The 15,725-nt window shown below is 39.0% G+C and overlaps 1 protein-coding gene across 3 annotated transcripts in view; it reads right to left on the reverse strand.

Moving 5' to 3' along the window:
- Positions 1 to 234: 234 nt before the first annotated feature.
- The window catches only part of PRKD1 (protein kinase D1), a 319,748-nt gene continuing 304,257 nt past the window's right edge, over positions 235 to 15,725 (reverse strand). For all 3 annotated transcript variants that reach the window (XM_026007650.2, XM_026007651.2, XM_072761305.1), the window contains 2 exons: positions 2,043 to 2,128; positions 235 to 1,218 (listed from right to left, as the gene is read on the reverse strand). In XM_026007650.2, the coding sequence (XP_025863435.2) occupies positions 1,000 to 1,218; positions 2,043 to 2,128 (305 nt within the window). In that variant the 3' untranslated portion in view covers positions 235 to 999. The remainder of the gene's footprint in view (positions 1,219 to 2,042; positions 2,129 to 15,725) is intronic.

Genomic DNA, 15,725 nt, shown 5'->3' on the forward strand with positions numbered 1-15,725 from the left:
GCCTCCAACTTTCCTGTTTGGCTTTGGTTATTTTTCTCTTTGAGAGCTCTTTTCTCTACTGGAGAGCAGATGATATGAAAGACAAATGCTCCATTATGCTTTGAAACATACTTTTAGGCCTCACAGTAGTTCAAGTTAAATTCTAAACCATGAGACTTTTTCTGTTTTTGAGCAGATACCTCTGTTCCTATGTGGCCTGAAAGTAAATGAAAATGATTCAGCCAAGTGAACACATTCTTTGACAAGAATATTTATTTGTTATTATTGAAAAATACACAAAGGCAAAAGGTTGCTTAGCTGCTGATTTTCCATAATACAGAGGGTATTGTAAGAAAGGAGGAAATATCTGTCATATATGGCAGTTTACATTTCTAAGGCATTTAGGCTTATGAGTAGTAGGTGCACCTACGTCCACTTATTTGAGTTTAAACATACTGAGGCACACCAGGCAGGCGAAGGATTTGAAACTATACAGTAAACTCTTCCATGCACCTGTGTCTAGGATTGTATAGCCACTTCCCATCCCCCATCATTGTTTTTTTTTTTTCCACATGAGTTTTGGAGTTGTTCATAGAACTGATAATAATCTACTCTTCAAGAGTTTGCTTGTAACGACAATGCCAACGGGACACACAGAACAGAACTACTTCACAGACAGGTTCGTAGACTCTTACCAAATTGAGGCTCCAGTAAGAAAAACACCAATTTGCAAAGGCACAGTGGAGACAGGTTTAATGCATTAAATACAACATGAATCATTCACAATAACAAGTTTAGTGTTTCAGGGAACTTTTGTTAATACAACACAGTTGGTCACACAAAATACAAATGCTTCTGTTGATTTGTCTTGGCAACTCAGATACATCAACAGTGCTAACAGTTTAACAGCTTTGTTCTCATCTGACAGAAAATAATGGCAGTTCTGCAAGGCAAATGTTAAACCTGACCGTATGTATTTATTAATTCCACAGTGTTTTGACAGATTATAGGGGATGGAACTCAGAGGATGCTGACACGCTCACTGAGGGCTTTCATCTCTGTTTCTTCAGTTTCAGGACCCTCACTGTGGCTCGCACTTGGAGTGATCAGGTGAGCCGGGTACCGCAGCCCCTGCTCCCCTGCATACTGCTCCCACCGCAAGTCGTCGCTCTCGTGGGTGATGTAGCGTTCCCCGATTTTGCACTCTAGCTCTCGCAAATCTAACCAGGTCTGATAATCCTGAGGAATAAATTTCAAAATATTACCACAAAGATGATCACAACTCATTAAAATACTGTTTTGTTTCTGTTCCCACAACTGATGAGTTATCCTCCTTCCTTCTACTCCATCAGTGCTGTGTCTCTCATCAGGCACCCTGAAGTGCCAACAACAGCACCAAAGCCTTCCTGCTTACCTAAACTCTGCAGATGTATACTGTTTGTATGATACCGTGCATCAGAGAGTGGGCAATTAGGGCTTGCAGTCAAACAATTAGGAACACTGGTAGTCCTTTGAAATTTAATGCCTATTTGGTATTTCATAGTATCATTTCCTAAAATTTAAGTTTAAGGTGAAAATAAATATAGAAGAGGAAACAAATGCATGCATATACTTTTTACTTGCCATGCATTTGTTCCATAAATTTTAGCCCAGGATTTAAAAATGCAGACTCCAAATGAGTACAGTGCATGACCAGATGGGCATCTGCTTGGACATTTATCAGGATTATACATACAGATGCTCTTGAAATCTGGTCCTTGGAGTTTTATAATGACCCTTAGATTTTTTGTTTTTCTGTTTTTATTTTTGGTGCATGTGTAAGTGTGTGCATGTGCTTGTGTGTGTTTGGCATATTTCTTCCTTGTCAAATATTCTTGTTAGAGAGATTTAGAAACATCAAATTGTTATTAAATCCTAAGAAGTTGCATGCATTTTGGCAAACAAATTGATATGAGAATAACGCTTTTAAGAATATAACAAAAGATTTTTACATATAATATCAAAATCTTGTAAATATTTACAAGTCCATCTGATTCGGAAAATGTCCAGTGGTTGATGTTTACCTGTAGCCAAGGATGACTCAAGGTCTTATCCACGCTATAGCGCTTTCTCATTTTTACTTGCAGCAAGTTATTGATAAGATCAATGGCTGAAAAAAATTCAATTATTGGTAAAAATAGATGACAAATATGGAACACATGCATAATTCACTTACAGTTTATTTCACATCAGCGATTTCACAGTTAGAGGCAGTAAAGTGCTATCAGGCACTAGAACCTGAAGAAAATACTCTTGAGAATTCTAAAACCTTGGCCTTCATTTTATTTTGGATATTAAAAAGTGAAATTGAAAACAATTATGGAAGAGGACGTCTGAGTCCTTTGTGATTATGATGTGAATTTCTCTTGGTCTGGTCTTTAATGCATCTTTCTAGGAGTTTTGTTTAAATGTACATCATTTAACTATTTCTTATACTAACTGCAGGATACAACTAATATCTAAGAGAAAGCATTTATCAATTTTGTTATAAAATGTATTTAAAGCTTAAATACACATAATGGGCTTTATAGTCTTGAATCAAACGACAGACCTCTGGACACCAAATTTAAAGGAATAAAATAAAATATAACATGGGCCAAGACTCAGGATAAACTCACAGCCTGAATACCCATGGCCCAATAGGAAAACACTCATGTCTCTTTCACTTTGCTTATTAAAATATCCAATGAATTGGATATTATATCAGCCTTCACTGTTTCCTAGGGGAAGACAGGAAAGAAATTTGTCTAACAAGAATTATTCTATGAGGTTAGAACCAGTCTGTCCAGCTAAGCACTCTGATTCCGATTGGGACTCCTGCAGAGTGTAACTTGGGGTGGGGAAGTAATTCTTTCAGTTATCTAGTCTACAAAGCATCTGAGTAACTTACAGTACTATGTGATAGACCTTTTCCACACCTTTGTAAAAATTATATTTTCAGCCGAGGTTATTATTTAATATTATTTAATAAACTCACTACTATACTTTCTACTCATTCTTGTAATAACTTCCCATTTTTCTTTCACCTTAGCATTTTCTTTCCAAAAAAGATCTTGGTGAAATCTGCCAAACCAACAGAAGCACTCACATTTCACCAGTTAATTTCTACCCTTAACCATATCCTGGCCAACAGATTTCCTGAGGGATCGATCTTTCCCCTCCAAATCTTAATCAAATAGATAGCTGATATAAAAAAATGAAAATTAATTCCCCAACTACTATAACCACCAAGTCATGAATCAGGTGGCTCTGACTGTACTGTATGGTCTACATCAACCTGTAGGGCTCTGAAAATTCAGGTGGTCACAGGAGTCCAGAGGCAACTGGGACAAAGACTGCTTCAAATAGAATGAATCGGAATCTTCCTCATTACCAGGCAAAGAGAAATTATTTCTATAGTCTCTTGGTAATTCAGAATTTCTATCTCTTTGATACCAGTCTTCCAAGTATTTGTCTGTATGCTTGAATGGCTGGAGAATCAAACACCTAAGAATTCTTTGATAGGAGAAAGTAAATAGAATAACACATTTAAATGCTCTCTAGGCTACTACCCCCTTGCCTGAGCTAGGATACCCTGGGAAACACAGTACTTAGTACCATTTCAAATTCCACACATGTGTTCCCAGAGAGCTTTTGAAAGTATAGTTCTCTCAGTGAACTGTGCATTGGGCATGTGCTTTAAAACATCCATTCACATGATTTACTCACTGGTGAGTAAAGTGCACCTTCCATTCTTGCTGCTGTGAAGTCACAGAGCAAAAATGGAGGATGAGGGCAGACAGGAGAGCTTATGTGTTACTGTAAGTGCACCACAGCATTACGCTTCCCCAGACCCTGCAGGCAATAAACACATATTACTAATTCACTCATTCTGCTTTGAATTCTATAATTAGGAAGGTAGGAGTACAGTAACTCAACAAAAGGGCTGGTTTGTGCCCAAATGCACCCCAGCAGTGAACCACACTGCCTAATGGGGAGGGAAGTACTGCCAGAGGAGAAACTAAGTGTCTGAAGGGAATGGAATATGTGGAGATGAAAATTTTTTTCTGCTGAATGAAGCACACAATCCCAAGTCTGACTACAGCCTCAGTACCCAGGCGATGTGAATAAACACAGCAAAATAATGGCAAGTACATCCAAGAGAAAATAGTTTAGGATATAAGGAGAGAATGAGAAGGAATATATATGTGTGTATAAATATGTATGTGTATTTGTATGTTAATTTTTTAAAATTTTTATTTACTTTTTGAGAAAGAGAGTGAAAGAGATAGAGAAAGAGCATGAGCTGGGGGAAGGAAGGGGCAGAGGGAGAAGCAGACTCTCCTTAGAGCAGGGAGCCCAACACAGGGCTTGATTCCGGGACTACAGGATCACCTGAGTCGAAGGCAGATGCTTAACTGACTGAGCCACCAGGTGCCCCATTTGTGTGTTTATAAATATATTTTGTGGCTCTTGGTAGAAAAAAAAAACAGGAATAACCAACTTTGGGCACCCAGTGTTACTCAGAAAATAGGTCCATCATTAGTGCTTGAGATCTCCATTCTACTTGTCACTGTTTCTGGAACTCTTAAAACATCTTTTTTATTAATCAAGTCATACAATCCAGCATTGACTGTACTATCCAAAATGCCTTTCACTAAACCCATTTTTAAAAGAAATTCTGAAGTTTTGTGTGAACAATGTTCTCTCTTTTTTTAAGATTTTATTTATTTATTCATAGACACACAGAGAGAGGCAGAGACACAGGCAGAGGGAGAAGCAGGCTCCATGCAGAGAGCCTGACGTGGGACTCGATCCCAGGTCTCCAGGATCACACGCCAGGCTGCAGGCGGCGCCAAACTGCTTCACCACCGGGGCTGTCCTGAACAATGTTCTTTTTATTGGCTATGTTCCTCACATGTGTCAACCATTCACTTATCTGTTCATTCGCCAAATCTTCCCTAAGGAATTACTGTTGGGAATTACTTAGGGAACAAAAGAGTTAATGATAAAGCTCTAACTCTAAAAAGCTCCCAATCTAGTTGCAAAGGCAAAATATGAGTTTGCATGCATGTGTGCGTATGCATATGTGCAGACACACACACATACACACACACATTCACACACTAGAGATAGTCTCCAACAGTCCTATTTCATAGGTCAACGAGTTACATGATACTAGTGACAAGAATTCGTTTCTCCTCTATTGTGCCCCAAACTGTCTTTTTATAACTAACCCACGTTAACTTGGTCCTGTTCTATATGATAGTTTTTCAAGTCTTAGTGATAGTAATTCACCTTTGCTTCACCTTCTCAGTTTCTCAGTCTTCCTGGGCACCCTTATTTTGACATTCTCTAGCTTTTCTTCAACGTTCCTATTCATTGTTGACAAAATTTTCTCATAATTAACTGACTTATTTTGTAGACACAGATATTATTCAGGTAGCCTGGAATTGACGGTGTTTTAGATTTCACATTCATATTAATAGATAGTCCTGATAACAACCCTATGAAAGTAGTTATCTTCATTGCCACTTTATATAAAAGGAAAATGTCATGTAACTTGGCCAAAGTCAGATAGCTCCTGAACTGAGCCTTAAATCCAGTGGTCTGGCTCCAAAGCCTCTGCTCTTAAAGACTATGCCATATAGCAACCAGATCAAAGTATTAACTTATTATTAATTGATATTAATATTAAAAATTAAATTTATTTTTTCCTAATTATGAAGTTAAATTCTTCTTAATTATGTTTCCACTACACTTATATGTTCTTTTGTGCAGGAGTATATAGACACCTTTGTGAATTTAATGAATTTAGCTCAACATTTTGGCATTCAAAGACCATTCTGCATGTGGTAGGAGCTCCTTCTATCACAAGGGCTAAATGTCCTAACTTTCTACCACGTCCAAACTGAATGAGTGTATCAGCTATGTATTAATTAGATTATCAGGAACATTTTTTTGGTCAGGAAAATGCTTTAGTATCAGGTTGGATGACTCTATCCTAGATCGTACTCCCAACTGCCATGCCTACTGATTATTCTTTGAGCAAGGCTGACAAAAAAAAGGGCGAGGTTGCCTCCCAGGAGAACTGTCATCCAGTTCATATTTTATCATCTTTCCCAAAGATTCGTGGAGGAGATTTCCCCAAATGTTTTATTTTAGTCAAGGCACATCAGTCTTCAGCAGTATTCATTCTACCATTCTACTTATTTAAAAAGAAAATTCAAGTATCCTAGAAAAAATTTAAGTAAACTAATACTGACTAATACTGACTTTTAGTCATTTCCTTCTAAAGGCCAGAATTTGTTTTCTACATGTTTGCACACTATTTACTCAATTGTTCAGTCTAGGATTTTGTCAAGGATAAATGTTAAGCTTCCTGTTTAAAGACTTCAGAATTCATTCTTTCCTCTTTTCAGAAATGCAGGAAACTCTGGCCTAAGTATCTTAGCATCTCGTTTTATCCATGATTTATGAAAATTTACTCACAATGGCTCTAACAGCATCACTGCAAGCTTCTTTAACATACAGTCCTGAACATCCATCATATTTATAGCGGCCATTGAGCATCCTCCCTCTTGTGATACCCCAGGTATTAACTTCCAGCAGATACTGCTAGGTGTAAGAGTATAGAAGATCCAAGCTAAGGGAAGGGGAAGCCAGTAACAAATGAGCAAAAAAGACTAGTAAAACTAGAGTAGCCCCAGCCTCCAAAAGAGAGCAGGCAATCAGAAGAAAAGTCCAGATGGGAGACTCAACTCCAGCTCCCAAACGTAAATCAAGACTAAATGATCTGATCTAGAAGGAATGCAGGGGATGAGGAAGAGGGAGAGAAAATGGGAGAGACAAATACAAAGCTGGGCCAGTCTGTGAATATCTCTCAAAACTAAGCAAAGGAGACAGGGAGTATGTTCTGGCTATAGGAAACAGGAGGAAAGAAAAGGACTGCAGTAGAAGGAAATGTCAGAAGGAAAGGTGGCATGCTGGCACAGCAGCAGAGCAGGATGCCATTGCTCAAGGGGGAAGACAGAAAAAGGCAGAAACTCCACATTCCCCAGAGCTCCAGGAGCATCTGCAGCCTAAAAGGTCTCTGAGACCCAAGAGAAAGGGATATTGGAGAAGGAGATAATGTCTCAGAAAATTTGGTATCTTGTACTTCTTTCTCTAGATACAGCAAAAAGTATATAATCAAATACCTGCCTTTATTTTTTTAAAGATTTATTTATTTATTTGAGAGAAAGAGAGAGGGTGCAGGAGCATGCAAGTGGGAGGTGGGGGGTAGGGGGTGGAGGGCAGCATAGGGAGAAGCAAGCTCCCTATAGGGAACCCAGTGTGGGGCTCAATCCCAGGATTCCAGGATCATGACTTGAGCCAAAGGCAGACACTCAACCAGTTGAGCCACCCAGGCATCCTTAAATACCTGCCTTTCAAGAGTTGAACAACACAACACAGTGCTGGTTTCCATAGTTTTGGGCAATCAGCAGTTGCCATCTTACCATTTTAAATAGCTGACACTGGCCAGGGCTAATGCTCTGCAGGAAATCCTCTATGCCTTGGGTTATATTTTTTTGTTTCACACTCTCCTCCCTTTATTCTCTCAGTATGAAGACTTCCCCAACCCTCCTTGAAGAAAACAGGAGGAAAATAGGCAGGTGCTGATTTCTCCTCCTCTCTGCAGTAAATATAACTTCTTCAGAAACTGATAGGATTATTTTCTGATTCTTACGGGCCTATTTATTCTGGGAGTTAGTTAGCCTTTCTGATATTCTAAGGGTTTTGTTCTCTTACTTAAACTCAATCTCTTCCTTTCCTATTATTAATAAAATGTCTTAAATCCAAGCTCTCTAAATACCTTGAATAGCCACATTGAGGTGATGAGGGATAGAAGCAGAAAAATGTTCACCTTTAGCCCAGAAGGTTAGTCTGCACAGTTTCAATAAGATCAAATACATGCTAGTTGCTACATTCTTAAACGGTCTCCCGACTACCTGTCTATTTTACCCATTGTTTTGGGTTTTTTAAAGATTGTATTTATTTATTCACGAGAGACATACAGAGAGAGGCAGAGACATAGGCAGAGGGAGAAGCAGGCTCCCTCCAGGGAGCCTGATGCAGGACTTGATCCCAGGACCCCGGGATCACAACCTGAGCCAAAGTCAAATGCTCAACCACTGAGCCACCCGGGTGCCCTTATCTTACCCATTGGTAATATCGAACTGAATGATAAGCATCGGAGAAATCTTGCAACCGTAGTTTTAGGAGTACAAATTCAAAGAAGACATTTATGATCTAATACTCCTTGCACCCTCCCCCTTGAGCATTAAGCATATAACCACCAGCTTCACTCAGCAAAAGTGCAGCTCTTTCTGCCCATAGGTTGTGTCTCTGTGCTACTTAAATAAACTTACAAAGCATCACAAAATGTTTTAAGAATTCTTTCTTGGAAAAAAAAAAAAAGAATTCTTTCTTGACCTTCACGCCAATCCTGCAACAGAGGCAATGCGGGAAATCTTTCTTTTCTCTTTGTTATTAGAAAATTTTAAATAATTGCATGGTTCAAATTTTTCATTTTTAAAGAACCCCTTATCCTTCATGAGCAAAAGAGCTTTGTGCTTTCTAAAATATCTCTAGGCAGGAATACACACTGTTTCCTATAAATTACAAAATAAGACGAAATAAAATCTGTTTTTTGAAGCTTGATGTTTCTTTTTGCTACGATAAATTCTTGGATAACGTGGTTACTTTTCCCCTGACTTCCTGTACAGCAGTTGCTCTCACTGCCCCATCAGCTGAGAGACTAAAATGTCGGGAAAGCAAAAAGAAAATTTAATCAAATGTTCTCTTTAACTGGAATGGAACTTTCAGCAGATGTTAGGATAGCTCAAGTTCTAGGTAGCCTGTTTGCCAGGTGTACAAGTATATCGGAACAAACCCAAACCTAATTGTCTACGCAGGTGCTGAAGAGCTTTATGTTTTAATATGAAAAGAAATGTTTCATCAGAGTGCTAATTGTATGGATTCCATTTTCTTCTGGCATCAAAATTCAGAATTATCTTTGAAATTGTAGAGACTATATTGCTGTCATTCTGTACTTCAAAGCAAATACCATGTATATGGGCAGAACAGGTTTTCTGTGGGGCGTCTGGGCGGGTCATTCATTTGAGCATCGGACTCTGGATTTTGGCTTAGGTTGGGATCTCAGCGTTGTGAGATGAGCCCCAAGTCGGGTTCTGTGCTGGGTGTGTGTGGAGCCTGCTAAAGATTCTCTCCCTCCTTCTCCCTCTGCCACTGTCCCTCCCCATCAACGTCTCTCCCAATATCTTAAAAAAAAAAAAAAAAAAAAAAGAATAGGTTCTCTGTATGCAGAAGGTATATTTGCATATGCCATTACTATGGTTAAACTGAAGGACATCCGAAACTGGAGAAAAGCCTACCAAATGAATAGAACCGGACATATCTGAATATATAATGGGTCCCTTGGGTCATTACTCTTAATCATTTCTCATCTTTTTTAAAGATTTTATTTATTTGAGAAAGAGAGTGAGTGGGAGAGAGTGAGCAAGAGAGAGTGAGCAAGCACAAGCAGGAGGAGTGGCAGTGGGAGAAGCAGACTCCCTGCAGAGCAGGGAGCCCAATGTGGGGCTCAATCCCAGGACCTGGAGATCATGACCTAAGCCAAAGGCAGACATTTAACCGACTGAGCCACCCAGGTGCCCCCCCCATTACCCCATTACACATCTCGTATTATCTCAAACTATGTCTGTCATCCCCCCATTCTTCTCAGTAGATTTTAACTCCTTTAAGGTCACACAGATTATGCACTAATTTTTTGCACATAAGTTTCATCAAAATTTAAGATAAAATGCATCGTTCAGTGCATTAGAAAAATGCTTGCTAAACAGCATTTGGTAGATTGAATACATTCATTAGGAATTTAAACGGCCATTTTCTCAGCTCTGAGTTTTAATAGCCACATTATCTGCATATGGTTTGTATTATTTTGGCTAAATGTATTCCTGGATGGAAAGACACTGTAAGACATGTAAAAGATCATAGGATTGGTGACTTCTATCAGAAAATCATATTAATGCTGAGAATATCTCAGTATAGATTACGTTATTTTGCAATGTTGATTCTACAGAAGAGGAATGACCTGTGAATCCCACAGGCTGAGCTCTTTTTTCCAGTAACAGTACCTTTAAATTTTTTTTTTCCATACTGTCTTCTGTCCACCCACAAATTAGGTACAAATTTTCAAATAGGAAACCAAATCAGAGCTATTATTCTAGTGATAAAGCCATCATCTGTCAACCACTGAGCTCCTTGCCTTCAGGGAAGTGTTTTCTTTTTTCCCTTTCTATTCTCTGCCTAACCTCCTGTCGCAGGGTAGCTCAGTACTTCTCTTGGTTCACTTCATGCTGATGGTAAGTTGTGTGTTTATTTTAAAAATCGTTTTGCAACCCTTCACATTCCAGCTCTCAACCAAGCAAGCTGTTGCCCGGCAACACTAACTGGGCCACTCCTCCTGGGCTGAAACCAGAGGCTGAGGCAGCAAACAAGGCCTCGGGAAATCATCCTCTTACTTGTTCTGAGGCAATTACCGCAATGCAATGAAGTGTAGGACCTTTCGAGACTCAAGTCAGTATCTTTCCTTTTCTAGTTCTTTCCTCTGCAGAAAGTTACCCTATCAATGGTTACACCTTTGCTTTACACTCAATCACATTTCCTCTTGAAGACTAGAAACATTATATGGTCTCATTCATTTGGGGAATATAAAAAATAGTGAAAGGGAATAGAAGGGAAGGGAGAAGAAATGGGTAGGAAATATCAGAAAGGGAGACAGAACCTAAAGACTCCTAACTCTGGGAAAGGAACTAGGGGTGGTGGAAGGGGAGGAGGGAGGGGGTGGGGGTGAATGGGTGACGGGCACTGAGGGGAGCACTTGATGGGATGAGCACTGGGTGTTATTCTGTATGTTGGCAAATTGAACACCAATAAAAAATAAATGTATTATTAAAAAATATTTTAAAAAATAAAAAAATTTAAAAAATAATAAAACAAGATGTAATTGAGAAGGGCATATGATGAGATGAGCACTGGGTGTTATATGTTGGCAAGTTGAATTTAAATAAAATAAAAGATTTAAAAAAATAGTGAAAGGGAATAAGGGGAAAGGAGAAAAAAATGAGTGGGAAATATCAGAAAGGGAGACAGTACATGAGAGACTCCTAACTCTGGGAAAGGAACTAGGGGTGGCAGAAAGGGAGGTGGGGGGAGGGGAGGAGGTGACTGGGTGACGGGTACTGAGGGGGGCACTTGATGGGATGAGCACTGGGTGTTATTCTATATGTTGGCAAATTGAACACCAATAAAAATAAATTTATTTTAAAAAAGACTAGAAACAGAATCTTGGAAATCATGAATTGCTAAAATACAGCCTACAGCAGCCTCCAAACTGATGCCAAACTGATTCAAAATTTAAGGTTAGAAATTGAAATATATTTATATGATCCTAACGATGTTCAGGTAGATTTTTTTTTTCCTTTTTCAATTGCACATTAACATCTTTGAGAGACACTTCTGTGTTTCTGGTTTTTTAAAAATGCTAATACTCAGGCCACAGGTTCAAGGGAAAATCTTTACGGAAGGGCTTCCAGGTATCGATATTTTTAGAAGCACCTCAAGTGTTTGCTACCATGTGCTGCTGGTGTTGAGAAAATTCTGCCAAGCAGTGCTTCTTAGACTTTTAATAATCCAGGGATCTTACAAGGAAGATTCTGATTTAGATCTGGGGTAAGACATGAGAGTCTATCTTTTAGTGGCTCCCAGAAGGAGCCTTAGACCACATTTTGAGTAGCAAGGAACTAAGAGGTAGGTATGAGAACATGGACAGTAGTTACTAATTGGCTGAACATCTCCCAGAGGGCCCCTGAATGGATACATGTAAACAAAGAGAAAGGTATCTAACCTAACCGTAGATAGAGAAAGGTATCTGTCCTCAGCCCCATCTGGTTCAGTATTCTGCAATGAAGACATAGATGGGTTTTAGGACAGCTTTCATTCAGAGGATGCCAACAGGAAGAGTAAACAAATTGGATTACACAAATAAGTTCCAAAATAACTGTATCTGGAGCTACAGGCCAAACCAGTAAGATAAGATTTACCAAGTACAAATAAAATGAAGTCCTCGTTTAAAGTCCTTTCCCATCCCCTAACAAAAGATCTAAGTACAGAGTTGGAAGACCTGGCTTATCCACAACATTCACAAGAAAGAATTCAGGGTTCTAAATCCATAGTAAACTCAACATTTATTTACTTATTGTTCCCAACTCAGCTGGGATTTTATGCCATGCTAAAAGAATTGTGTTCTTTATCATGAGGAAGTGGTGGCTTCACTCTACACTTAATTTGACTCATGGAACCTTGAGTGAGAACAGCTCTGGGGTTTAATTTCAAAAGAACATAAACAAAGATGAGGGTGCTTGGAACACAGTGAATAAGAGACTGAAGAAAAAGCTGATAGAAGAGAAGAGAAGAGGAGAGGGGTGGGGAAGGGAGAGGAGGGGAGGGGAGGGGAGAGGAGGGGAGGGGAGGGGAGGGGAGGGAAGGGAAAAGATGCTTTCAAACCTCTGAGACGAGCCTCTATTTGGAAAAAGGAGCAGGCTTGTTCTAACAGTGGATATAAACACCAAGATATTTTTGCTCATTGTTCTGGGGTCAAATTCAGAAGAAGCCCCCAGGGTGGCTCAGCAGTTTAGCGCTGCCTTTGGCCGGGGGTCGTGATCCTGTAGTCCCAGGATCAAGTCCCACACCAGGCTCCTTGCTTGGAGCTTGCTTCTCCCTCTGCCTGTGTCTTTGCCCGCCCCGCCCCCCCCCCCCCCCCCCCCCCCCGCCTTTCATGAATAAATAAATAAAATCTTTAAAAAATTCAGAAGAAATAGGGCTCCTCATGAAACTCTATTTTCTATCACTGAAGCAATTTAAGAATGTTCTGGATAATTACTCAATATCTTGGCACTATAGAGCAGTATAGGAGTTAAGTAAGATTTTTAGCATGCTATATTTTGAGGTATTCTGTGTTGTCATTATAGAAGAAAGCAAACTCACAGAATACTTAAGGCTTGCTGTTCCTCTACTTTGACATCTCAGATTTTATATTTCAACTCAACTATGATATACATTCATTAGTGAAATTTTACTTTTGCTATTGAGATACACAGAAACATTTTAACTTGGGAGGGCTAATAAACAGCCAATTTTCGAGCACTTACTAATGTCAATATTCTTCTTTTTTAAATGCCAAAGTCCTTGCTAAAACTTCTCAGTGGTTTCTCTCTACAAATTACTATTTTTTTGGAAAAAAATTCTATTAGTTTTATTTTACTTGCTATCAAAATACATGATTCCTGTCCTAGTGGTACATCTTTTCAAATACTATCTCCTTTGGATTTTGAAATACATATATACATACACATACATATATAATAAAGAATTTGCTCTATTAGATTTTTAAAAATCACTGTATGCCTTTGGTTCCCAATTTTAAATTTCCTTATTATTGAATGAAGTGCATGGCTTAAAGAAAGTAAACATAAGTAACTCCAGAGTTTCAAGAAGGGATTATTAAACCCCAGTGGAAGCTCGAACCCACATAATTCACTTTAGTTTACCAATTGTGATAGAATTTCCTGGCACCCAGTCAAGCATTTTTAAGCAGTTCACTGGCTAGTCCCCTCACATCTCCTCCGTGCTGTTATGTCTGACAGCGGTGCTAATATGTTGACAAATCAATCCATTCATTAATATTCAGCAGGCTTGCTGGATCTGCAAGCCTCATAAACTGTTACAAACAGAGTTTAATTATTAAAATGACAATTGTCTTTCTTTTCTTTCTTATACCATTGGATTTCTAGGTCTCATCTACCCGAGGCTTATTTTCAATGGGGTTATTTTTTGTTTTGAACAATATGTAGTGCAAGAGGGACCTACAGCTGGTTCCTTTTCATGGCAAAGTGCTACTTCCAACTTAAGTGTTTTGCGTTCTGGAACACTGTTGGATTTTGAAAACATACCATGTGGTATTCTTGGTGCTAGGCTTTTATTTAGCTTTGCTTTGTGTTTGTACTGGCTGAATTTTTCATCTTCAATTTCTGGGGGAAAAACACTTGTGACCAATTTTATTTGAATTAAGCACACTGAATGGTAAAAATTGCTTTTAAAGTAAAATTGAGATGCTTTGATGAATTTAGCAGTATACTATGATAGCCATTCTATGACTTGAGATGCCATCTATTCTACACTGTGCATGAATGTCACCACAGGACTGAGACCAACTCGAAGAATAAATTATAGCTATGCTTATCAGGGAAAGGAGGCAAGAGAAATATTAACCCTGAGGCTGTTCCAGTACGCAAGTGGAAAAACCTATGTCACTGGTGCATGATCATGATTTGATCATTTTGAACTGAAGACAAGCTATAGGATTAATTCAAGGGGTTTTCCTCCCCCCACCTTTTTATATGCGCAATGTTAAAGCCTCGTGTCAGCTCTTACTTCTTGATAATACCAATGAACCATGTGACTCTGAAGCTGAGCAGTAACAACACAGCAGGTGCTTTGAGAATAGGTGCTTCTTCAGACTTCGCCTGTGAATACAGAATATGATCTCTGTCTGCAGGGGTTGGGGACTCATTGTGACACAATCTCCAAGGTTGCTTCCGTGTTGATTACAGCCTGCTTGCCTCCCTAATGGCACACAGAAGAATATCAAAACTCAGAAGAAAAAAAAGTCATTTTTCTGGCGATCTTCACAATCTATTACTGACCTTCCTCAGATTTACTGCATGTCTCTAATTGAACAGATGGATTCAGTTAGATGATGGGAATGCACTATTTAGTTTAGTAAATGCTTCTGCATTGCTGTAGGCTTGTCACCATACTGGTTCGATACTTGCACTAGAACAAATTACATCTCACTTTACCAGCTATACAATCCACATCACTCAGTTATCTATGTCACCTTCCTTCTTCCTCTAAGACTAAACTCTTGGGAAAATAAAAAGCTGCCTACTAAAGTCATACATAAAAAAGAATAGTTTACAAGAATGTGGGAAAAGAGAATTTGACTTTCACACTTGAAAATTCTCCTTTGGGGATCCCTGGGTGGCGCAGTGGTTTAGCGCCTGCCTTTGGCCCCGGGGCGCGATCCTGGAGATCCGGGATCGAATCCCACGTCGGGCTCCCGGTGCATGGAGCCTGCTTCTCCCTCTGCCTATGTCTCTGCCTCTCTCTCTCTTTCTGTGTGTGACTATAGTAAATAAATAAAAATTTAAAAAAAATTCTCCTTTGTGTGGGCATAGATTTAGAGAGTGAAGGCTATGTCTTCTTTATCTGCCTAGTCACAATGCAAGGGCTACTGTTACAGAGAAGGAAACATATACCTCACTCTTCAGTGAATAATATTTACATATAAAATATTATATATATTGTTTGTGTTTTTAAAATTTTAGACATTTTCAGACCAGGCACAGAAGAATTATAGTTATATAAAAGGTTGTACTCCATTTATTTCTGGAGCCTTCTTTCCCTCCATGCACTTTTGCTCATTTTTATTATTTTTTTATATTTTTTTTTAAGTTGGCTCCATGCCCAGCATGGAACTCAACATAGTACTTGAACCCAGGACCTAAGATCAAGACCTGAGCCGATGCTCAACCAACTGAGCC

This window comes from Vulpes vulpes, chromosome 6 (assembly GCF_048418805.1).
Source record: "Vulpes vulpes isolate BD-2025 chromosome 6, VulVul3, whole genome shotgun sequence".
Taxonomy (NCBI): Eukaryota; Metazoa; Chordata; class Mammalia; order Carnivora; family Canidae; genus Vulpes; species Vulpes vulpes.